The 23368-nt window shown below is 50.0% G+C and overlaps 1 protein-coding gene across 1 annotated transcript in view; it reads left to right on the forward strand.

The window, feature by feature from the left end:
- Positions 1-17322, forward strand: part of CRTAC1 (cartilage acidic protein 1) — a 152029-nt gene extending 134707 nt beyond the window's left edge. Inside the window, exons 11-15 of the mRNA XM_070363326.1 lie at positions 101-269; positions 12052-12197; positions 13505-13547; positions 15928-16071; positions 17031-17322. Of these exons, the coding sequence (XP_070219427.1) occupies positions 101-269; positions 12052-12197; positions 13505-13547; positions 15928-16071; positions 17031-17062 (534 nt within the window). The 3' untranslated portion in view covers positions 17063-17322. The remainder of the gene's footprint in view (positions 1-100; positions 270-12051; positions 12198-13504; positions 13548-15927; positions 16072-17030) is intronic.
- Positions 17323-23368: the final 6046 nt, after the last annotated feature.

Genomic DNA, 23368 nt, shown 5'->3' on the forward strand with positions numbered 1-23368 from the left:
CCTCTCTTTCCTCTGCCCCTTCTCTTCTCCCCTCTTCCTCCTCTCTGATCCTTCCATCCACCCGGCTGATGCCCAGACCTGTGTTCCTCCCCTGCTACAGGGCTTCAGCAACAACTGGCTGAGGGTGGTGCCACGAACCCGGTTTGGGGCCTTCGCCAGGGGTGCCAAGGTCGTGCTCTACACCAAGAAGAGCGGGGCACACCTGAGGATCATTGACGGGGGCTCAGGCTACCTGTGCGAGATGGAGCCTGTGGCTCACTTTGGCTTGGGTGAGTCAGGGCTCAGGGGTAAGGGGGTTTGGGGAGTGCCATGGGCTCTTGTCAGGGCAGTGGGATGCAGGGCTCTGCAGAGCCCGCTGAAATGCAGGGCTCACAGCCTGAGCATCTTTCAGGTACCACCAGCTACTGGAGGCAACCCTGCTTTGAGATGAACCTGAACTCAGAAGGGAGGTTCTTTATGGCCTACTTCTTGCTGGGGTCCCCATCCCAGTGCCTCTGAGGAAGCAGTTCACCTTGGGGTCAGAGTATTTAATTCTCCATTTGTTCAAGGCTATGGCCTTGTTCTTCAAACAATGGCTACACCAAACCTGTCCACACCAGCTACTTCTCCAGATACCTGGGTATTGGTTCAGTAATTAAAGTGTCTCAGCAAACCCTGGGTGCCTTCTCTTAGCTAGAAGGCTCGGGAGAAGCATGGCGGTGATGCCATCCCCAAGAAGGTAAAAATAGGTTCTTGACTGGGAGAGGGGGATTGAAAAAACGTCTACTCTTTTATGTATATATATATATATGTATGTATGGGATCCCCAGGTGGCTCAGTGGTAAGGAATCTGCCTGCCAGTGCAAGAGACGCAGGAGACATGGGTTCAATCCCTGAGTCAGGAAGATCCCCTGAAGAAGGAAATGGCAACACACTCCTGTATTCTTGCCTGGAGAATCCCATGGACAGAAGAGCCTGGCGGGCTACAGTCCATGAGGTCCCAAAGAGTCAGACACAACTGAGCGACTGAGCACTCACACATTATGTATGTATAAATATGTGTAGTGTATCTGTGTGTATACACATATTAACATCAACAGATACACAGTATACCTGTGGTATTAATAAAATATCACTATACATCTATTAGCATAGCTAAAGTAACAAAAGTTACGAGGCCAAATGCTGGCAAGGATGTGGAGAAGCTGGATCTCTCATTCATTGCTGGTACATCTACTCTGGAAAATAGTTTGGCAGTTTCTTTTATGACAAAAAAAAATCTATACTGTACAACTACTATGAAAGTCGCTCAGTCTGTAAGATCCAGCAATTGCACTGCTGGGCATTTATCCCAGGTAAATGAAAACTTATGTCCACATAAAAATCTATGCATGATTGTTCATAGTAACTTTGTCTCTAATAGCCCAAACTGGAAACAGCCTCAATGTCCATCAGTGGGTTAATGGGTCAACAAACTGCCATCCATTCACACCATGGAATATTGAAACGTGAAAGTCACTCAATCGTGTCCCCATGGACTTTACAGTCCATGGAATTCTCCAGGCCAGAATACTGGAGTGGGTAGCCACTCCCTTCTCCAGGGGATCGTCCCAACCCAAGGATCGAACCCAGGTCTCCCATATTGCAGGTGGATTCTTTACCAGCTAAGCCACTAGGGAAGCTTACTCAGCAATAAAAAGGAATGAACCATTGATACATGCAGCAATTTGGATAGCTTTCATGTGTATTATGATGAGTGGCAGGGGTGGGGGGGTGAAGTCAGTCTCAGAAAGTCACATACTATTGATTCCATATATATAATATTCTCAAAGTGACAAAATTATAGAGATGGAAAATAGATCAGTAGTTGCTGGGGGTTAGAAGTGGTGAAAAGGGGAGGGGTGGGTATGACTTTAAAGGGAGAACCCCAAGGAGGTCTTCGTGTGATGGAGCAGTTCTGTGTTTTGATCGTGGTGGGAGCTGCATGATTCAACAGGTGATAAAAAAACAAAGAACGGATACACACACACTGTGCCAATGTCAACTTCCTGGTTTTGATGTTGTATTATAGTTACATAAGGTATATGTAACATAAGGTATATGGGGGTTTTGATTATAGTTAGATAAGGTATATGTAACATAAGGTATATGGGGGCAACTGGGTGAAAGACATACCGAACCACTTTGTACTATCTTTTACAACTTCATATGAATCAATAATTCTTTCAAAATAAAGCATTTTTAAAGAAATGCACTACGGAAGGGAATTAGAGGGGAAAAGTCATAAAAGGCCTTCTTGGGGAGGAAGCACAGTAATGGAAAAAGTGTCGAGAAACACTATGGGGTGGGACATGGGGGCAACAGTGTCTTTACTAAAACACAACGATTAAGAAAACATTTAAGGAACTTCCCTTGGCAGTCCAGAGTTAAGAGTCCGTGCTTCCCGTGCAGGAGGTGCAGCTTCAATCCCTGGCTGAGGAACTAAGATCCCACATGCCATGCGGCATGGACAAAAATGGAAAATAAAATAAGTATTAAAAAAAAAAGAAGGGAAACCATTTGAGTCAAATATACCTAGGTTCAAAATCAGATACCCTCCCCCTTATGTTAGCACCTCATGATATTAACATAAAAAGAACAGGCAATACGGTCTCAAATTAACAAACATATATGTGTATGTTAATATTATATATACATCATATGGGCATAGAAAAAAACTAAAAGAAAATGCAAAAAGTGTGAACAGTGGTTCTCCTTGAGTGGCTGGATCCGTATGGTAATTCTTTCTTGTTCTAGGTGTGGTGACATTTTACTCTTATTATTTTACATCATCCTCGTGATTACCCTTTGATGTGGGCATGATTTATCCCCACTTTACAAATGGGCAACCTGAGGATCAGAACCGTTAAACATTCCCCAGTCACATAAATGGCAGCGCTGAGATTCAAATCCAGACCTAACTGGGCAGGTGATTTTTATCTTATTCCATACTTTGTCTTCAGTATTTCGGGCTTCCCTGGTGGCTCAGACGGTAAGGAGTCCGCCTGCAATACAGGAGACTCAGATTCAGTTCCTGGGTCAGGAAGATCCCCTGGAGAAGGGAATGGCTACCCACTCCATATTGTTGCATGGAGAATTCCATGGACAGAGGAGCCTGGCAGGCTACAACCCATGGGGTTGTAAAGAGTTGGACACGACTGAGTGATTAACACTTCACTTTCATATTTTGTGTATGTGTGTATGTGTTTTCCAATTTTTATAGGCAGCACATAATATTTATGTCATCTGAAAAAGAAGCATAAATATTTAGGGGACCCAGGGCCTGGTTATATGAGCATTTTCTCAGGCTATTTCACCCTGGGTGGGTCAGCCCGGAGTTGGAAGTCTATCACTTTTAAGGCAGCCGTTTACTTTGCTGGCCCTGATGGTACAAGATGACTTTTATTTTATTTTTAAATATGTATCTATTTATTTATTTGGCTGCATCAGGTCTTACTTGCTACATGCAGGCTCGTTCCCCAACCAGGGATCAAACCTGGTCTCCCTACACAGAACACAGAGTTTCAGCCACCAGACCACCAGGGAAGTCCTAGGTGACTTTTAAATACATAGTCCTCTCTTACGATATAGTAGTAGTCAACGTTAATCAAGTGCTTAGTGTATGCCTGACCCTGGTCTAAATGCTTTACGAAGATACCTTATTCCACTCTCGGCACCACAGGATGAACTAAGAATCATAACCCCATTTTACAGGTCCAGAAACTGAGACTGAGGTTAAGTCACACCTCCAGAAGATAGGGAGGACTGGATTTGGACCCCATCTCCTTGAACACCCCAGTCTGGCGTCTTAACCACTATGACTTGGCTGCCGGACTCCCATAGCTGTTCTGTGCGCAGCCAGCCAGGGTCCTGCTCTGCCCCTTTCTCACTGGACATCCACGACCCCTCAGTTACCAAATGACCCAAGTGAGCCCATCCACACCACGGTGGCAGCCACGGTCTCACAGGTGGGATGTTTATCCAGACATCTGGCTTGGCTCTCAACCCACACCCCATTGTACAGATAAAGAAACTGAGGCTCACAAAGCAAATCAATGTTGAGGCCAGGACTGGGGCTGGGTTCTCCTTCCCCTCTCCCCTTGAGCTGCCTCTGCTATTTTGAGGTATGTCTTATGGGTCTTATTGGGCCTCTTCTCTGGCCAGTGTCAGTCCCTGCCAGAATGGACCTGCTTCTTCAGCTGGGAAGCCTTGGCAGGATCATTTGATGGTATCACAGGGTCCCAAGAGCCTCCATGACTCTTCCCAACTGTCTGCCTCCACAGCTCAGGGTTATGGAGGCTGCTCCTGCTTGGGACTCCCTGACAGCCCAGACTGCCAATCCTTGCTCTTCTACATCGCCATGGGGTTTGTTCTGGGTCTGAACTCTGGTTCAGACTGCTCCACAGGTCCCCTGCAGCCTCCCCTGCCAATGGATCCACTCCCAGAGAGGCGTAGAAGGAAGACTACACTTGGAGACCGACCCCAGTGGATCAGCTGTGGGCCTTGCAGTGAGAGTCTCTAAGGCCGCTCAGCAGGCAGCAGGGCCAACAGCCAGGGACACAGCGAGGGGCAGGAGGCTCCACCCCTGCAGCTTCGAGAGCCCCACATCCAGAAGGATCTTCATGGATCCAGCACAGCACAGGCCTTCCTGACTGATAGAGGGGCCAGCAGTGGGGCAGGAGGAGAGGGAACCAGTGGGAAAGCCAGATGGGAAGGAAGGATTGCAGAAAGAGAGAAGAATAAGGAGACAGAAATGGGACGCAGGGGAAACCAAGAGATGTGGCCAAGAGACAGATGAAACAAGGAAATGCTCCCTGCCCTCCAGGCTCGCAGTCCCATGAGAGAGGCCGATGGACACAGGAGCTCTGGTCGCAAGCAGATTTGGGTGCTCCATCACACTGGCCCAGAGGCTGTGAGAGGACTGAGACAGGAGAAACCCACTCTGCTCTGAGCGAGGAAGTGGGCCTTGAACTAGGTCTAGAAGGATGGTAGGAATTTGTAAGGCGTGGATGAGGGCCAAAGCGGGTCATCCGGGGGCTGTCCTGGCTTGAACAAAGGCCAAAGGTGAGAGTGTTCACGATGTCCACAGGACAGGAAGGGTCTGGTGGGAGCAGAATCTGAAAAGGGAGGCCAGGGCCAATGTTTCAGGAGCTCCCAGAGCCACGCAGAGAGGGTGAGCAGAGTGGAGGGGGTCGCTGAGCCGGGAAAGCCACAGCCAGGCTCAGCTTTCAGTGGGAGGGGCGTTGCTGGGGAGGAAGACCAGGAGGAGGAGCCCAGGAGCCTCTCCAGGGGCACAAGACTGGCACCTAGAGCCCTGCAGGGAGAGGCGCGTTTGCAATTTTTTTAGAAAGCTTTAGTTTTGTTTTTTTTGTTTTTTTTTTCTGACTGCAAGAATAATGCATATTGATTATAGAAAAATTAGAAAATATAACACCATAAAAAAAGAAAGTAAAAATAACCTACAATCTCACCGCTACGTGTGGAATATTAAGCAAAAAGGAAATGTTCTCTCTTCACCCTCCCCCAGGGTCCTGTGACCCATTTAGTTGCTGCTTACTGAGCACCTACTATGTGCCAAACACTAACCGAAGGACGATCCTTGCTGTGGGTGACCTTACATTCTAGTGGAACGAGGAGTCACATGTGATACCTCATAAACATAACGACTAGGTAAATATATAAAAGGTTAGAAGACGGTAAGTGCTATGAAAAAAGAAAATGCAGAACAGGGTAAAGGAATTAGGAACGCAGAAGGGAACAAGCCGGGAGCGGTTTCAGTAGGTAGTCTGGGGCAGCCTCTTCCCAATTCCACACTTTTCGATAAGATTTTATTGCATGTAAAATACACAGGAGCACGTTTATAAATAAATATGCCTCAGAAGCTTTTTTAACGGAAATTATTAGACTCTCCCTATCATTCCCAAACTTGCTTTTTTCCCCCTCTCTCTTAACAGTAAGTATATCCTGGACATCTTTCCAAGCCTGTGCATGTCTGCTTTGTTTTCCTTTAGTGCTGCACAGTATTTTGCTGTGTGGCTGCATTCATAATTTATTTAGCAAGGCTGCTGCTGACGGACAGTAGGGCGGTCTCCGGGCCGAAGTAGTTTGTTTTGTGGTGTTTGCAGTGAGCAGGGGAAGGTCCAGAATGGGAATGCAGAAAGGGCTGTCCTGATGTCAGTAGGACTAGGAAGAAGATGTGGGGCCCCCCGAGGCTGTGCAGGAGGGCAGAGGGCTGCAGGAAGCCTCCTCCACCACCCATAATGCTCCTGCTCATCCCCTCTGACCCTGTTCCTTCCTGCCTCCAAAACCACCCCTGCCTCCTCCGGATTTTGCAGCAAAGTGTGGTGATGGGCTTGTCCATGGACACGTGTGGGTGCACACATGTGCCCCTCCGCAGCCAGCCCCCTCCCTGGGGCACTTCTCTCCTCCACATACCTGGCTAGCTCCTCTCAGCTCCTGAGCCACTGGCTGGGGAACCAGTGCTTTCCCATGCTGTGGGCCTTTGCTTGGTCAGCACTGAGCTGTGCTTAGAGGACTCAGCTTCTCAGACCCTCACGTGCATGCCTAAGGGTCCAGACTGCATCACATCACACAGTAAAACTCAGGGACCTTGCTGCGTTTCATGCTTCAAGGGGCAGGGGGTTCTCAGCGGGCCACTCTGTTGTGCATTGCAGCTTCATCCTGTAAAACCATCCCACGCACCCCTGCTCAGGGAGCCCCCTGGCCTCATTCCACCATCCCCTACCCTGTCCTGCCCTTCCCCTGCTCCTCCCAATGCAGACGGCCAGCCAACCTCATAAACGAGCATTTCTGCTCACAGTCCCTGTTGAGTGCCCTGCTGGACTCGGGTTGCTCTGAACCCCAACATCTCAACCCCCGCATACCCACCCCATGTAGCCCACACCCACCCCGTGCAGCCCACACCCAGGCTCTCTGGTTCTGAGCTAGCAGGGAGCTAAGGCAGCTCTACCAAAGCTAATACATGAAAACAAACGCCAGTAATCTCCTTTCTCCGCCAGCCTCCCACTTGGGCTCACTCCCTGGGCCAACCCACCCCAGGCTTTGTTGGCACCCCCATCCCCTACACATACACCCCTCCTTCCTTCAGCTGATTGTTCGCAAGTGACTCAGAGCTGCCTCCCAGCCGGCTGGTGCTCTTTTAGGAAAGGAAAATTCAGTGGCCCACATAAAAACGGCTTTAATAAAGTGCAAAAATATTCCACCAACTGTATTCCCACCATCTGTTTTGCTTGTGATTCTTCTGAAAAGCGCAATTCTCTGTGCCTCTTTGGCCTTTGTCCTTTAAAAGCTGCCGGAGGCGACTCCCTGCTGCTCTTAATGGGGCCTCCTCTGCTCCCAGACATACAGGCCCGGCAGTCTGGCCAACTTAAAGTCTGTCCTTGTGTAGTGTCTGGTGGCCGGGCCCCCTGGCTTCTGCAGCTGCAGGAAGACTTGAAATTTCTGGGGCAAAGGGAACGGCCCGGCCTGGGGGCAGGAGCCTGGGTTCCAGTCCGAACTCAAACACCTGCAGTTCCCTGCACCTTGCCAAGCCTCAGTGTCTCCATCGGGGGAGTGGGTATAAATTCTCCCTCGTGGAGTAGTTGAGAGGCTTCAATCAGTCACACCTTCGAGAGTTCCAAGTCCCTCCCCATCTCCTCTCCCACCCACCCCACTTAACGCACAAGCTCACACCCTGCTTCGCCCACTCTGATCTGCTCCCTGATCTTCAACACGCATGTCCTTTTCATATCTCTATACCTCTGCCTGTTCTGTACCCTGTGCCTGGAACGTCCTTCCCTTCCCTTCCTTTCTGTGCCTCCCAAGCTCTTATTCCTCCTGCGTCCTCCAACAAAATGACTTTTAACACCCGCCTCTCTCACCAAGTGGTACCCATACTATATGTGCACTTTCCCAGTTTATTTTAACATAATCACTGTGTTCATTGCCCCCACAGGGCTCAGCTCCTCCAGGATGGGTCCTAGGTCTGTCTCCTTCCTGCTGAATCCCAGCTCCCTGCATGATGCTTGGTCCATGGTGGTTTGGTCATGGGCGGGGAGGTGGGCAATAGAACAAGGGTTTCGCAGGTGCGGGCTTCAGGATCAGACATTCCCTCTCTGGGTAGCTGTGAGCAATTCCCTTCACCTCTCTGAGTCTCATCCCCTTCGACTCTAAGATGGAAATTATAAAACTAGTATTTTCTCAGGGGGCTGCTATGAGGATCCAGTGCCCTGACTGAGAATCACTGCCTGCAGTTTGGAGTGCATACCCTGTAACGTTACTGGCATCAAGGGGAAGCCCTTTGGGAACTGCAGGGTGCCCCCCATGTCTAAGAGATGATGGGGATGCTGAGGGTCAAAATTGGCTGGGGCAGCGCTCACATCCAAAAGACTGTCCTTCCTGGATAGGCTAGAGCTCCCATCTTACAGATGAGGAAACTGAGGCCCCCAAATAATCAGTAACAAAAGAGTGAGTCCTACTGAGACGTGCCCTCCCCATGGCTGATTTCTATCCTAGTCCTGCCAATCCCTGGGTCTGGAGGAAGAGAGGAAGCAGGATTCAGAGGCAGGATGTAAATTTGTGATTGTCTATGAATATTCGGCAGCTCTTGAGTTATTTGCGGCACTTCTGTCAGGCTGGAAAATGTATTTGTGTAGCTGCTCTGTTGGCTTAGGCGAGAAACATTTGTTCTTCTTTGTCTCCTTTTTTTTTTTTTTAATAGAAAAATGTTTACTTTTTACATCTGCCACTTAGTTTGGGCGCTGAACACCCTGAACATGCCAAATCTCTTGAACCTCAAGAGACTACTTCCAAACAGAAAAAGAGTGGGCAGTTGACATCCCCAATCCCATTTTCACCCCCTTCCCCAAAATAAATTATTGTGGTAGGAGGGAACAGGGAAGGAAGGGGTTATGAGAAATGTTTTCTGGCTTAATAGAGCCAATCCCAGAACCAGCAAACCCCCAGCCTGGAAGGGGAGAACCTCCATGGGGAGAGAAGCTGCATCCTGTCTGGGGGCTCTGGGTCATGTGGGGGTCTCTGCTCAGGGGACCTCTATCTGGTGCTGCTGCCCCATTGCAGGCACAGGGGCAGGGGGCTGCTCACCTTTGACACTTCCGGAGGGTGGTGGCTGGTCCCTGCCCTTATTAATTCATGATGGCCAGAGGAGAGACTTCTCTGGAGGCCTTGGGTTGGAGGGAGCAGAAGAGAAGCAAGCCCAGGGAGGCTCAGAAAGTAGACAGTGTGGCTCTCAAGATGCACCTTTCTCTGGAAGCTCCAGACTGACGCACTGGGACTTGGGGAGAAAGCTGCAGTGGGGTCCTTCCACACCGTGCTGTCTTAGCTCCGACCCCAGGGGGGCCTCAGAGGTAGAGATAGATCCCAATACTGGAATCTCTATATTGATTCCCCTAAAGTCTAGGCATGCAGCTTCTCTCCCCATGGAGACTCACCCCTTCCAGGCCCATGGCTTACTGGTTCTGAGGTTGGCTCTATTAAACCAGAAAACATTTCTCATAACCCCCTTCTCCCCCTGCTCCCTTTTCTAAAATACAGGAACCCCGTTCATACGCAAAATATTTCACAGACCACCCTCCGCCCCCATCGCAGTGATCATTGTAGAAAATCCATTGGTGGGCAGTAATGACCAAAAGCTGCTATAAATTCGATGGCACTTTTCAGTTTCCCTTGTTTTGTGACAGTCTCTGTACGCATTGAGGAGAACGTGGCACGCAAATGTGGGTGACTTTATTCTCAGCCCTCGATTGATGCTTGGGGGAGTGTGCAAGTCTGTGGAGCCCCGAGCACCAAGCCCATGTCTAGGCAGCCCAGGTGGGTGTCAATGAGGGGCTGCAGCATCCCTCCCACCTGTACTGAGCGCTGCCCTCTTTCCCAGGTGACTGACTGGAGAAAGGCTTCTCCCAGCAGGTGAGGCCCAGCTCCCGCTCTTCTCACCCCAATCCATCACCATTAGCCTGACCTTGTCTCAGTGACAGGCCTGTTGCTTTAAGCAGGAAGCCGGGGCCGGCTGTGAAGACGCCTAAACACCTGATAAATCTTTCCAACCTGCTTTCTGCCAGTGATGTAACACGTTGCTTTAAGGATGTGTGCAGATGGATTCACAATGAATATTCCCTGAGTTTCACCACCATTATTTTCTGTAAACATCTCGGCTTTGTTGTTGTCGTTCAGCTGCTAAGCTGTGTCCGATTCTTTGTGACCCCATGCTGCAGCACAAGAGGGCTCCCCTGTCCTTCACTATCTCCTGGAGTTGGCTCAGATTCATGTCCATTGAATCGATGATGCTATCTATCCATCTCATCCTCTGCCACCCTCTTCTCCTACCTTCAATCTTTCCCAGCATCAGGGTCTTTTCCCAGTGAGCTGGTTCTTCATATCAGGTGGCCAAAGAATTGGAACTTCAGCTTCAGCATCAGTCCTTCCAATGAATATTCAGGGTTGATTTCCTTTAGGATTGACTGGTTTGATCTCCTTGTAGTCCAAGGGACTGTCAAGAGTCTTCTCCAACACCACAATTTGAAAGCATCAATTCTTCAGTGCTCAGCATCCTCTATGGTCCAGCTGTCACATCCAGACATGACTACTGCAAAAACCATAGCTTTTACTGTGTAGACCTTTGTCTGCAGGGTGCTGTCTCTGCTTTTTAATACACTTTCTAGGTTTGTCATAGCTTTTCTTCCAAGGAGCAAGTGTCTTTTAATGTCATGGCTGCAGTCACTGTCCGCAGTGATTTTGGAGCCCAAAAAGAGAAAAATCTGTCACTGCTTCCATTTTTTCCCCTGCTATTTGCCATGAAGTGATGGGTCTGGATGCCGTGATCTTAGTTTTCTGAATGTTGGGTTTTAAGCCACTTTTTTCACTCTCCTCTTTTGCCCTCATCAAAAGACTCTTTAGTTCCTCTTCACTTTCTGCCATTAGAATGACATCATCTGCATATTTGAGGTTATTGATATTTCTCCCGGCAATCTTGATTCCAGCTTGTGATTCATCCAGCCCAGCATTTCATATGAGGTACTCTGCATATAAGTTAGATAAGCAGGGTGACAATATACAGCATTGCCATATTCCTTTCCCAATTTTTAACCAGTCAGCTGTTCCATGTCCAGTTCTCACTGTTGCTTCTCAGATTGGTCTTTCTCCTGTGCTTTTGTCACCTCAGCTTTTATATGGAGCTCAACTCAAATACCTTATCCCCAAGAACCTGTCCCTCATCACCTTGACTAGACAAGGCCCCCAGTAACTCTTACTTCCTCTTTATCTCATCACCCGATTTTTGTTTTCTTCACAGAGCTTGTCAATATCTGGCATTGTTTATCGGTTCATCTGTGTGCCTATCTATCCCCACTAGAGTAGAAGCTCCCTGAAAACAGGGACTTTCCCAGTGACGGCCCCTTGCAGACTTTAGCTATCAGTTTAGATACAAATCAATGGAATACACCCAATATTAAAAAGCAAATCAGCTGTAAAGCTGATCATTGTCCCCAGGTCTCCCAGATGCCCCACCCCCACTCTTTCTTTCCCAACATGCTAGGTAAATGGTACAGCCAAGATTTGAACCCAGGACTCCAAAGTCAATCTGTTTACCACCAGGTTTAACCCTCTTCCCCAAAATAGCCTCCTGCCCATTGGCCTAGCCACTAGGATGTAAGTTCTAGAACTGCGCTGTCTGGTATGGTAGCCACTAGGTGAGTGGTTAAATAATTCTATTTTAAATAGAATTTAAAATCCAGTCCCTTATCACGCCAGTGCCACACCGGAGCTCAGCATACACCTATGGCTAGCCGCTACCGTAGCTGACAGATGAACATCACCGTTACCACGCAAGTTCTCTTGGACGGCGTTGTCCTAAAGGAGCAGGATCTTGTCGGCCTTGTTCACTATTTTCCCAGCACTTAGAACAGTATTCAGATCATGTTTTTTATCAGATGAACGAATGAATGATGACACCCTTGAAGAGAATCCCTCCCCAGCCCCCACTCTCCTCTGCAGCTGATCATTTCACCTTTCTTCCCACAGGGAAGGATGAAGCCAGCAGCGTGGAGGTGACATGGCCAGATGGCAAGATGGCCAGCAGGAACGTGGCCAGCTCGGAGATGAACTCAGTGCTGGAGATTCCCTATCCCCGGGATGATGACAGACCTCAGGACCCAGCCAGCCTGGAGGTGAGCAGAGGCATCTGGACCTTAGAGCCAAACAAGCAGGCCCCTCCCACAACCCTGGGGGCTGAAGCTGGATTCCCAGGAATTGTAGACTTTGTTTCTAGAATGATGGAAATCTTCTTAGCAAAGGGCAGGCTTCGTAGTGACCCCTCCAATTGTAGTTTCCACACCACTATCACACCCACAGCTCTTCTGCTCCTCAAAGAAATCCTAGCATGTTGGAAGGGTAAGCATTTTTTTTCACCCATTTTACAGAGAAGGTAAACTGAGACCAAGAAAGAGAACCCACCAAAACTGCACAGCCATTTGTGAGCAGAGTTAAGGATTGGCCTCAGGTCTCCTGCTTCATCTCTGATTCTTTCCAAGGCTCTGACAGCCTCCCGTTACCTCTGCAGACTCCTAGGAAGAGCTCTGGGCCCCTGTCCAGAGAGGATCACGCCATTGCAAATAATAGGAGCCACTTAAACTCATACAGACAAGGGGACTTACAGGGAGGTTCCAGGGAAGCTCACAAAACTCAAGGGACACTCGGGATGAGCTAGAGCCATGGCAGTTTGGTGGCCCCAGGAGCTCATGGACCTCTGTTTTTAGTGCATTGGCTCTGTGGGGAGAGCATTATCCTTCCCCAGTAATCTTCACCAGCACCCCATCATTCGTCAGTTCCAACAGTCGACATTTTCTGTCTTGTGTAGTGTTCTGAGTCCCAACCACCGTCCCCAGCCACCAGGCTGCTGAGACCTCCACAGAAACCTAGCAAAGCCCCTACAGCCTGGAGTGACCAGGCTCCCCAATCTCTGTCTCCGCCTCACTTAGATCAAATTCCAGCTGCAAAGCCTTTGAGTCACTCCTCTGGATGGGATATCCACCTCTTGTGCAGCCCTGCCCAAGGTGGGGTGATGGCCTGGCTCACAGGCACCCCAGCCCCAGGAGTGGGGAAGGTTCTCAGAGAAAGGGGTGTGGGGAGTGAGCTTATCCAGTCCTCTTTACACTTTACCTTCCTGAGACCCAAGTTGTCTCAGGTAATGCCATAGGAGGGACAGACTCTGTTGGGGGTCACGGGGCAGGCCTGTGGATCCCACATGAGGGAAATGAGCAGGAGTTTGTACAGGCTCTGTTCTTGGCCTTCCCCCTGAGTCTCCTCTGATCAGTGCAAAGGAATCCTGGCAGGAGGGGCTCTCCCTGATTCAGAGCTGCGAGCAGTCCTTTACTGTGGGGTCAGGGTGACAGCTGCTCTGTGGCTGTGACTGGGAGGGGACCTAAGATGGGATCTTCTCAACTCACTAGTGTTTCTGCTTCTGCCCATCTTGCAGTGCGGCCAAGGATTCTCCCAGCAGGAAAATGGCCATTGTGCGGGTAAGTTGCCTTCAGGTGCCAGAGGACAAGGCAGAGGCCGCTGGGGAGGGTCAGCCTGGGCCTTGGAAGACTCAGGTTGCAGACAAGGGGCGGTGGGAGCGGTGAGAAGGGGAATGTGTTGTTTGTCCCTGGGGCTCCTGATGCCAAGACAACCGCCAGGTAACTCGGCAAGGTGGGAATGATGGTAGCAACCTGCAGGCTGAATCACTACAGCTCTGGGAATTGGCAGCACTTCCCTGCTGTGAATACAGAGAGAACAATCACCGGGAGGAGACACACTGCCTAGACAGAGCGCACAGGGAGGCCTCGCTCCTGGAAGCCATGGTGGGTGGGCATGCACCCTGCATCCAGCACAGCAGCCAGCAAAGGGGCTGGCATGCAAGAGTGGGCATGGCTAGCCAGGGGGCATTGGCGCAAACTAGGATGTGGCATGTTGTCACAGCTCAGAAGGGAGATTGCAGCCTTTTGCAGTACTGGGGGGCAGGTAACTGCAGCACAGCCAGGCTCTGTGAGGATCCAGGGACCTCCTAAGACCTCTCAAAGGCCTGGAATGGGCAAGGTAGCCAAGAGGCTCAGCACCGAGACTTTCAACCCCATGTCTTCCATCCTAAGGACCAGCAGGGGGTCTGGCCAAGGACTCCACCTGCCCTTACATGCTCAGGCGGCATTCTTCCCAAGTCCCCCTCCGCAGCCACTCATCAGCCCCAGGTGAATGGTTTGCTATTGAGATGCCAGAGTGAATGAGATAATCCCTGCCCTCTTGGAGCTTAGACCCAGTGGGAGGGGTGCACAGAGAAACAGATTGACCACACAACCTGGGCAGGGCTTGTGGGGGGGTGGGTGCTATGGGAGCACAAAGGTGGGGGGGGGTGCTAAGCCAGTCTAGTGAGGGTCCAAGAAAGTGCCCCAGAGATAGTTTAGGTCTGAGCTGAGACCTGAGGGGTGATGAGGAGTCCACCAGACAGTAGGGAGAAAGTGTTCCAATGGAGGGCGCTGCCTGGGCAAAGGACCACAGGTCAGAAGTGAAGAGGATGGCTGGAAGGGTGGCTTGAGGAAGAAATTAGTTCCCTCCGCTCCTCATGTCCCCACCATGGCCACTCTAACAGATGATGCCCAGACCCAGAAATTCCAGCATCTCCCCCATGTGCTGGGAAGATTCCATGACCTCCACAGTGCAGCCGCCTCTTCATTTCATCACCCAGTAGACATTTGGGTGCCTCCTGCACAGCACCCTACATGGGGAGCTGGGGGTGCAGGTCAGGCACCTTCCCTGGAAGGGTGTTCATTCTAGTCGGGCAGACTGACCACAAACCACGTGGCCCAAGAGCTGGATGAGATGAGTTAAGAACCCTTTAAGCAAGGTGCTCTCTGAAGACTCTTCTAGAAGATGTGGGCAGGAAGAGGACCTTTGAGCTGAGACCTAAAGGACAGGAAGGGTCCAGCCATAGAAAGAGCAGAGAGAGGAGCTTGCCCAGCAGAGGGGAGAGTGGGAGCACAGACCATGCAGCAGGAGAAAGGCTTATTGTGTCAAATGGACAAGAACGAGGCCAGAGTGCTGGGAGAAGATGAACAAGCCGGATGCCACAACAGGGAGGATCTTGAGTCCCCAGAAGGGAGTCTGGACTTTGTTCTCAGGGCCCTTTGCAGTTAAGCAAGAGCATGTCATGGTATGGTTCATATTTTCAGCAATCACCTGGCTGCTGAATTGCAGATAGGATTGGAGGAAGCAGGGAAGCCAGGAGGCCTGGGGAGTGGATGGAGGTGTGGTGGCAGGACAGGGGAAGGGGAGAATGCAGCAGCAGAAATCCAAGTAAGAGCTGCTGGTGGCTGGGGACAGGCTGGTGGCAGAGGAGTGAGAGGAAGGTGGTCAGAACGGAGAGGTACAATGGGGCAGAATTCACAGGATCTGTTGTTAAATCACCTGCAAATTAAGGAAACTGGAAGCATCAGGAATCTCTCCAATGTCTGCTTAAGCAGCCAAGAGGCTGATGGTGGCCTTGATTGAGCTGGGGAGGATGGGAACAGGGGACAAAAGAGGCTTGAAGGCCGGGGGATCTAGAGTTCCATTTCAACCTAGTAAGTCTGAGATGCAGGGTAGAATTCATGAGTCTGGAGCCTCAGGGAGAGGTCATGGCTTGAGATAGGATGCCTGGAACCATCTGTATGTGAAGGGACCACCTAGAGAAACTTGGGAGATAGAAAAGAAGACCCAGGAAAGCATGAGTGCCCTCAAGGTGTAAAGGTCAAGTATAGGAGGAGCCAGCCAAGAAGACTGAGCAAGCTGAGGCCCAGGAAGAAGGGCCATGCCCAAGGTCATGGCGGGAGTGGGGAAGCAGAGCCAGAGCAAGTCCCCCAGTGAGCGGCTCCCCTTGCCTTTCAGACACCAACGAATGCATCCAGTTCCCGTTCGTGTGCCCTCGAGACAAGCCCGTGTGCGTCAACACGTACGGAAGCTACAGGTGCCGGACCAACAAGAGATGCAGTCGGGGCTATGAACCCAACGAGGACGGCACAGCCTGTGTGGGTGAGTGGGGCCCTGGCCACCGTCCAGTAGCAAAGGGAACTTGCCATCCACTGGGGAGCTCTATGCTATGCTATGCTAAGTCACTTCAGTCGTGTCTGACTCTGTGCGACCCCATAGACGGCAGCCCACCAGGCTCCCCCATCCCTGGGATTCTCCAGGCAAGAACACTGCAGTGGGCTGCCATTTCCTTCTCCAATGCATGAAAGTCTGAGAGGCCCCAGATTGAGGTTCTCAGCCCCTGCCTTCTCCTGGCTGGAGGACATCTCCCTAGACCTTTGTGGGGTCTCCAAGGAAGACCATGGCAGGCTTGGAGAAGCCCCACCACTACTGCCATCAAGTGAAGGGCCCCTGGGGTGCTGTGTCCTGGCCAGAAGCCATTGCTCTTCCTGTTGCTCCCTTTCCTGAAACTAATGTTCCAACCTTAGGGTCAGCCCACGTTTTCTTACCTGGGGATATAGACTAGCTCCTGCTCACCTTTGTCTGAATTTCTGAACTGGTGTTTGTCTTCTTCCTCCCAAATGCTTTCCCCCACCCCAACCCCACCCCCATTCCCCTTCTCTTTTCCCTATTTTCTGTCTCCCACTCCATCCTTTTTGCAGCTCAAGTGGCCTTTTTAGGTGGGTATCCTTCTGCCGCCTTTAGAATCTCTGAGCCTCTCTCTTGGGCCTCATCTCTTTCTCTAGGCCTTGGACTTTTCCTTCAGTTATATGCACTTTAAATTCCATCAATAAAGGAAAAAAAAAAAAAACTAATGATCTTTGTGGAAAACTAAATCTCTCCCGCTGCCTGTCTTTCTCCATGCCCAGTAGATTCTGCTGCGTGCTCCTTCTGAATGGACAGCGGGGGTGGCCATCTTTGAAAAGGGAAGTTTGGGAGATACTGATATTTGTGTCACCTTCAGTTGCTTGTGAAGTCTTTCTTTGCATGTCTTCTGAGAACATGTTTTTTACCCCATCCAGCCTCCCTCACTCCTTCAGAAGAATCAAGATAGTCCTGTCTTTTCTGTATCCTCCAGTGTCATGAGCGGCTTATTTTGCCCTTAACAAAGATGGCTTCCAGCGGTTGCTTGCTCAGTTGATTTGACAGTATGCCCCGTGCCTGCTGGTTTGGCCTGTGCTGTTTCTGCTCTGCAGGCCCTGAGTGCCTGTGGTAGAGAAAGCCATATTGGGGTTGGTGATGATGGGGGGCGGGGGAAAGGGTGGCCATTTGGGACTCTTGATAAAAAATGTTAAAGTTTGAACTTGCTAAGTCTTCCAGTCTCTTTCTGAACAAATTATACCAATAAACTCTCTGCTGGATATTAGTGTCTAGCTGGTGAAAAAAAAAAAGTGTCTGAGGCAAGCAGAGCTGGTTGGAATGCTGAATTAGCAGCAGCCCTTCCATCACGTGGCCCTTGGAAAGCAACTCCTGATACCGAGAAAGTGTCTGCCCCAGGCATGAGCAATGGTTGGGTTTGTGCACCAGTGTTCACTTGGGGGACACTGGGGTTTGGCCAGGTGAGGCGTGTGTAATGAGCAAGGGACAGACACGGAGGGAATGTTCTGGGGCAGTTACTTCTCCAGAAGTCTGGGCCTCAGTATCCCGCATCTAAACAGCAGCAGAGTTGGGCTGGTGTATCCCTAAGAGCCTTTTCCTTTCTAAGACCCCTGAAAATGTGGCTGGACATAGGCATGCCTAGTGTCAGATTACCCTAATTTCTAGAAAGAACTTTATGGTTTGGTCTCTCCTGCAATATGCTTGGAAACCTGGAAGTTCCTGAAAGCCTCACTTTTAGTAATGATGTAACACCTTAGAATACTTTCATGACTAGCTTCAGTAGTGCAGGAGCCTTATAAATCACAGATCTATTCTTTATGTGATTGGGAAAAAAGGCACACCTCAAGATATAATAAAATCACCCTTATGAAAGCCACCAACCCTTTAAAAAAATATATCTAACAAAAAACTACCATATTCTGATATAATAATTATATGCCCCATAAATCACAAAATATTAATTCCTCATTGCTAGTGTTGTTTTTACACTTGGAACAGGAGCTAAAATGAAAAGTTTTAAAATAAAAACAGCTACAATCTCACAGAAAAGCATACACCCACTTAAAAATCGTTCCACTTCTGGGAAGCACTCTCCTGTGTGTCGACACAGAATTAAAGATCTGAACAGGCCCTAGACATGAGACTCAGGGAGATGAAAAGATCAGCCCAAGGTCGTGAGCCAGCTGGTCCCCAAGCCAGGGCTGGAGCCCTCTGCCACCACCCTGTCTTGTTAAGGGGCTAACAGACAGCGCTGTCACCATTCAGACGATTCCCTCGTCATTCTGGAAGATGCTGCCTTTTTAGAGACGAACAAGGGGATCTATGATAGGGAGATAAGTAAAACCCAAAACCCACAGAGACTACGGTTTCAAATGCAATGGTAAATAACAAGATAATGGTGTTCATTGACTTCCTGCACACACAGCACGAGAAATAAGGGCTAAGACAGCTAGTGTGACAGCCTGACAAGGACATCAGGAGAGCTGAGGTGACAGCAGACTTCAGAGGGTGACTTATAAGTAATAACCGTGAATTCCTGCACATTGAGTTTCATATAACCGGGTGTATTTGTGTGGTTTTTACCCTACTAGGTGGATGGGGCCAGATGAGTTACAAAGAGGAGCTCAAAATCTCTCCAGCTATTAAGAGCACAACTATAATATCCTGACTCCAGGGTATTAGATTCATACCCTGATTTAGATTCGTTCTTCTGTTCATTCAGTCTTTCAACACATATTGGTTGAGCACCTATTATGTGCCGGGTACTGCGCTAGGCTCTGCGAGTGCAGTGGGGACAAAAGGTGACGTGGTTGCTGTCCCCATATTGCCTCCCACCAGCCAGATGGAGGAGCCCAGTACACAGGATGGCAATGGGACTCAGACTCAGAGGGGCTTTCTAAAAAGTCTAACTAAATTCTTGGATCACTGTACCAGAAAGCTAACTCTCTGCATTCACTCCTGTATTTATTGAACAATCATTTATTGAAGGAGAAGAAAACGGCAAACCACTCCAGTATCCTTGCCTGGAAAATCCCACGCACCAAGGAGCCTGGTGGGCTGCAGTCCATGGGGTCACAAAGAGTTGGGCACAACTGAGTGACTAACAGAATCATTTACTGAAAACCTCCTGTGTGACGAGCACTAGGTCCCTCCCATGAATACTGTGACAAGGTCCCTCCTCTGAGGGTGTCAAGTTCCCTGCCCCCAAGATGCTTGGGTTAGAAGAAACAGGAGGCGAAAAGATACAGAAGACAGGCAGGTACTGAACCGACTCAGCCTCACCTTCCTCCAAATAACAACACCCCCGCAGTGGGCCAGCAGGGTGCCTTCCAAGCCCAGGGCCTCAGTGTAGGACTTTTCTGATCTGTGCTGAACCGGCCAGGCTCAGAGTCCCTCTTCCTTCTAATTCCTCTTGCTCTGAGGCCCTTGGGCACCCAAATCCTTCTGAAAGTGTTAGTCACGTATGGACTGTGGCCCACCAGGCTCCTTTGTCCATGGGATTCTCCAGGCAAGAATACTGGAGTGGGTAGCCATTCCTTCCACAGGGGATCTTCCCAACCCAGGGATCAAACCCACATCTCCTGCATTGCAGGCAGATTCTTTACCATCTGAGCCACCAGGGAAGCCCTTTGCCTTCTGAGCATGAACAGTTCAGTCTCTCTTTTTTTTTGGATGATAGCACCACGCAGGCTTCTGACATTTTTGTTGGCTTCTCCTGGGCCTGAGTTTATAACAAAAATAGCAGATGCCTTCAGGAGCTGACAAATAATGGCAGGGGCTAAAAAGGATTATGCAAAAAGAGAGCTGAAGCACTGAAGGGGCTCATCCAGCAGAGCAGGAAGAGGGGCCAGCTCAGCCAGAACTTCCCATTTTTCAAGAAAAACCCAATAATGATAATAATACCATTTTTACTCTGCCCAAGGATGTTCCTCTTCCCAGGAAGAATCTCTCTTAGTCGCTCAGTCATGTCCAACTCTTTGCAACCCGCTGGACTGTAACCCGTCAGGCTCCTCTGTCCATGGGATTTCCCAGGCAAGAATACTGGAGTGGGTTGCCATTTCCTTCTCCAGGAGATCTTCCCCATCTAGGGATTGAACCCCCATCTCCTGTGCCTCCTGCATTGCAGGCAGATTCTTTACCTGCTGAGCCATCAGGGAAGCTGATCTTTCCAGGAATGTACCACCCAAAATGACGATTCTAGCCTCATTTAGTGAGTGCTTGGTATTTCTGGGTCAGACCTGAACTCTTTACAAGAATCAGCTTGTTGAATCTGCAAACAGTCCCCAGAGGAAGGTGCTGTAGTCGTCCCAGTCTTACAGAGATGCTGAGTGCTGTGTCCAGGGCCACTCGATTGGGGCAGGCAGAGGCAGGACTACATCGGGGTGGTATGGCCTCAGCTCGCACTCTTCCTTCTCCATTCGAGCTGGCCGACTGGTTACTAAAAAGCACGATCTCTCCTGCTGCCCAGGGTCAAGGGAGCGTTTGGAAAGAAGGTATGGAAAGGATTCCGTAGGGGTGGCCCAGGATCTGAGACAATGTCCTTACAGTCTCGTTCAACCTGCAAGAAGAAATGCCATTCCCTGTGTGGAGTTCCCTCACCGGGCACACAATCAGCCATGTGACCTCTTCAAGCATCTGCTCAGCCACCAGCCCTGCTCTGGGGAGGTGCCATTCTGAGGGCCAGGAGTTTGATTATGAGTCACTCTGGCTGCTATGGCCCCCTCCCAGGGTCTGGGCATCGCACCTTGACCAGCACTGGACTGCAGCTTAAGCAGGGGTTCCACTCCCGCCGGCAAACAGGGCCCTTGGTCATCATTCCAGAGTCACATGAGACAGGAGGACAAGTGCGTATCTTTCTCAGGGAGCCAGCTGGTTTTTTCCAGCAGATTCCCAAATGACACCTCACCCAGACTCTCAGCCCTTGAGGCAAGCCACGTTCCTCCCTTTCCCTCCCTCCCCAGGGTCAGCCACAGTCTCACTCCTTCAGTGTGGACCAGACCCCAGCCACATCCTGTCAGGAGCTGATGTTGCGTCTCCTTAGCAACGAGCACATCCTAGAAGGAGGAGGGATGAAGGTGAGAGAACAGGGGCCAGTTAACTCCATAGGTAATGTCAACCCCTCCTTCAGCACTTGTCCTCTGAAGAAACCACTGTTGAACAGCAGAGTGGTCAAAGGGTAGGCCATCAGAGAACAATGAGAAGCAAGAAGAAATAACCCTCCTCGGGGAAGAGAGCTAACATTTACAGAATGCCTGCTCTGTGCTGAGAACTGTACATCTGCGTCTCCGTTCATCCCCACACCCATCCTATGGGATAGATGATTTTATTCTATTTTACGACCAAAGGAACTGAGGATCGGAAACAAGATATCCAAGGTCATATGGCTAGTTAAGTAACTGACACCTGGGAAAATTATTTAACCAGTTGTCACTCAGCAAATACTGATCAGACACCTACTATGTGCCGGGTGGTGGTTCTAGTGGCTTGGGATGTACATCAGTGAACATCACCGGGCAAGATTCCTGAATGCCCTGGTGACATACAGCAGGCACTAAATAATATAATAAGGTATATAATATGTTAGAGGTTAGGGGAACAAGGAAGCAGCATTAAGGCAAGTTGGGAGTGCTGAGATAGACAGACTGCCATTCTAAATAGGGTGGGTTAGTTGGGCTTCACTGAGAAAAAGGCATTTGAAGTTGGTAAACTGTTTTTGAGCCTAAGTTTTCTCATCTGTAAAATGGGGATAATACATACCACACAAAGTTATTACATTAAACAAGAGGATATAAAATATTTGACATAGGGCTTGGCACCTATTAATAGTAAGCCCCCAGTAAATTAGAAGTGTTATCAATATTACTAAGTAGCAAAGCTCAGGATACATCCTGGATCTATTCAATACCAAATCTCACGTGGCTCCTGGCATAGCCTGCCTTGGCCCAGGTCACTGGGAGCCTGCAGTATGGGAGATTTGAAGGACATCTTCCCCAGGGAGCTGACAGCTTAGGGAAGAGATCTCAAGGACTGAAAATGTCCGTGAGGGAGCAAGCAGAGCAAACCTTCCCGGAGTCTGGGCTGTGCTGAGAAGTTCAACTTAGTTCTCACACGGTGCCATTCCCCAAGAGAATGGTCATAAACTATGGTGAACTAAGCAGTGTCCAACTCTGAGACCCCGTGGACTGTAGACCACCAGGCTCCCCTGTTCATGGGATTCTCCAGGGAAAAATACTGAAGCAGGTTGCCATTTCCTCCCCCAGGGGATCTTCCTGACCCAGGAATCTTTTCCTGCGTCTCCTGCATTGCAGGCGGACTCTACCACTGAGCCACCTGGGAAGGTTGTGATGTTCAGATGTGTAAATGGAGTCCCAAAAAGGAGCAGTGACTTTCCCGAGGACCACAGCCTAGCCAGGAATCTGACTCCTGCCTGGGGCTCCTCTGCCTCTCTCTGCCTCCTTCTCCAGAAAAGGTGAACTATTTCAGAAGCAAAATTGTATCAAGCATTTTCAGAAATGTGGGTGCCAGAGCTTGTCCTTCCTATGATGCTGACACAGAATCAGAGTTGGGGGAAGCGCCCACCAAGTTAACCCAGGCACTGTGATTGGGCGGTGGAACACAGCTGGGATGCGGGAACTGCGGGATTAGCTGCAGAGTCCTACTCAGCTGAGACAAGAGAAGCTGGAGACAGCATCAGGAGCGTAAGAGATGAGGGTGGGGACAGAAGTCCTGCCAGCATGTCTGCCCAGAATCTCATGACCCCTGCCTGCCTGCCTGCCTTCCAGAAGGGGCCCAGAATAATTCCTATAAAGGTAGCTCATTATCCTTCTTCCTGGCCAGACCCAGAGCAGCCATGCAGGGTCTCTCCCCTAGAATCATTCAGCGCATCCCCTCAAAAGATCCAGGGGCTCACTCTCCTTCCCCAGCCCAGACCTGAGTGCCGAGCTCCCAGGGAGGGAGAAAAGCACAGCCAACGTTTCCCAACTGCTCCTGGGGACAAGCAGAGGAACACACTTAGGCTGAAGGCAGGAAGGCAAATCCCGCATATACCTCCCCTGCCTATCTGTCCCCCGGGCTCACGATGTACAGGCCTTGAAGGCAGACATAGGGAGGATGGCGGGAGAAGGAAGCTGGGAGGACTCAAAGCCTCACCCAAAGCGGAAGGTGTCCTGTTTGCAAAGGCCACATTCTTTCCTACAGAGCTCATTCCAAACTCCTGCAGCCCTCCGTCCCTCCCTCCTTCTTTCCATCTATCCTTTTTTTA

Source organism: Bos mutus, chromosome 26, assembly GCF_027580195.1.
Source record: "Bos mutus isolate GX-2022 chromosome 26, NWIPB_WYAK_1.1, whole genome shotgun sequence".
Taxonomy (NCBI): domain Eukaryota; kingdom Metazoa; phylum Chordata; class Mammalia; order Artiodactyla; family Bovidae; genus Bos; species Bos mutus.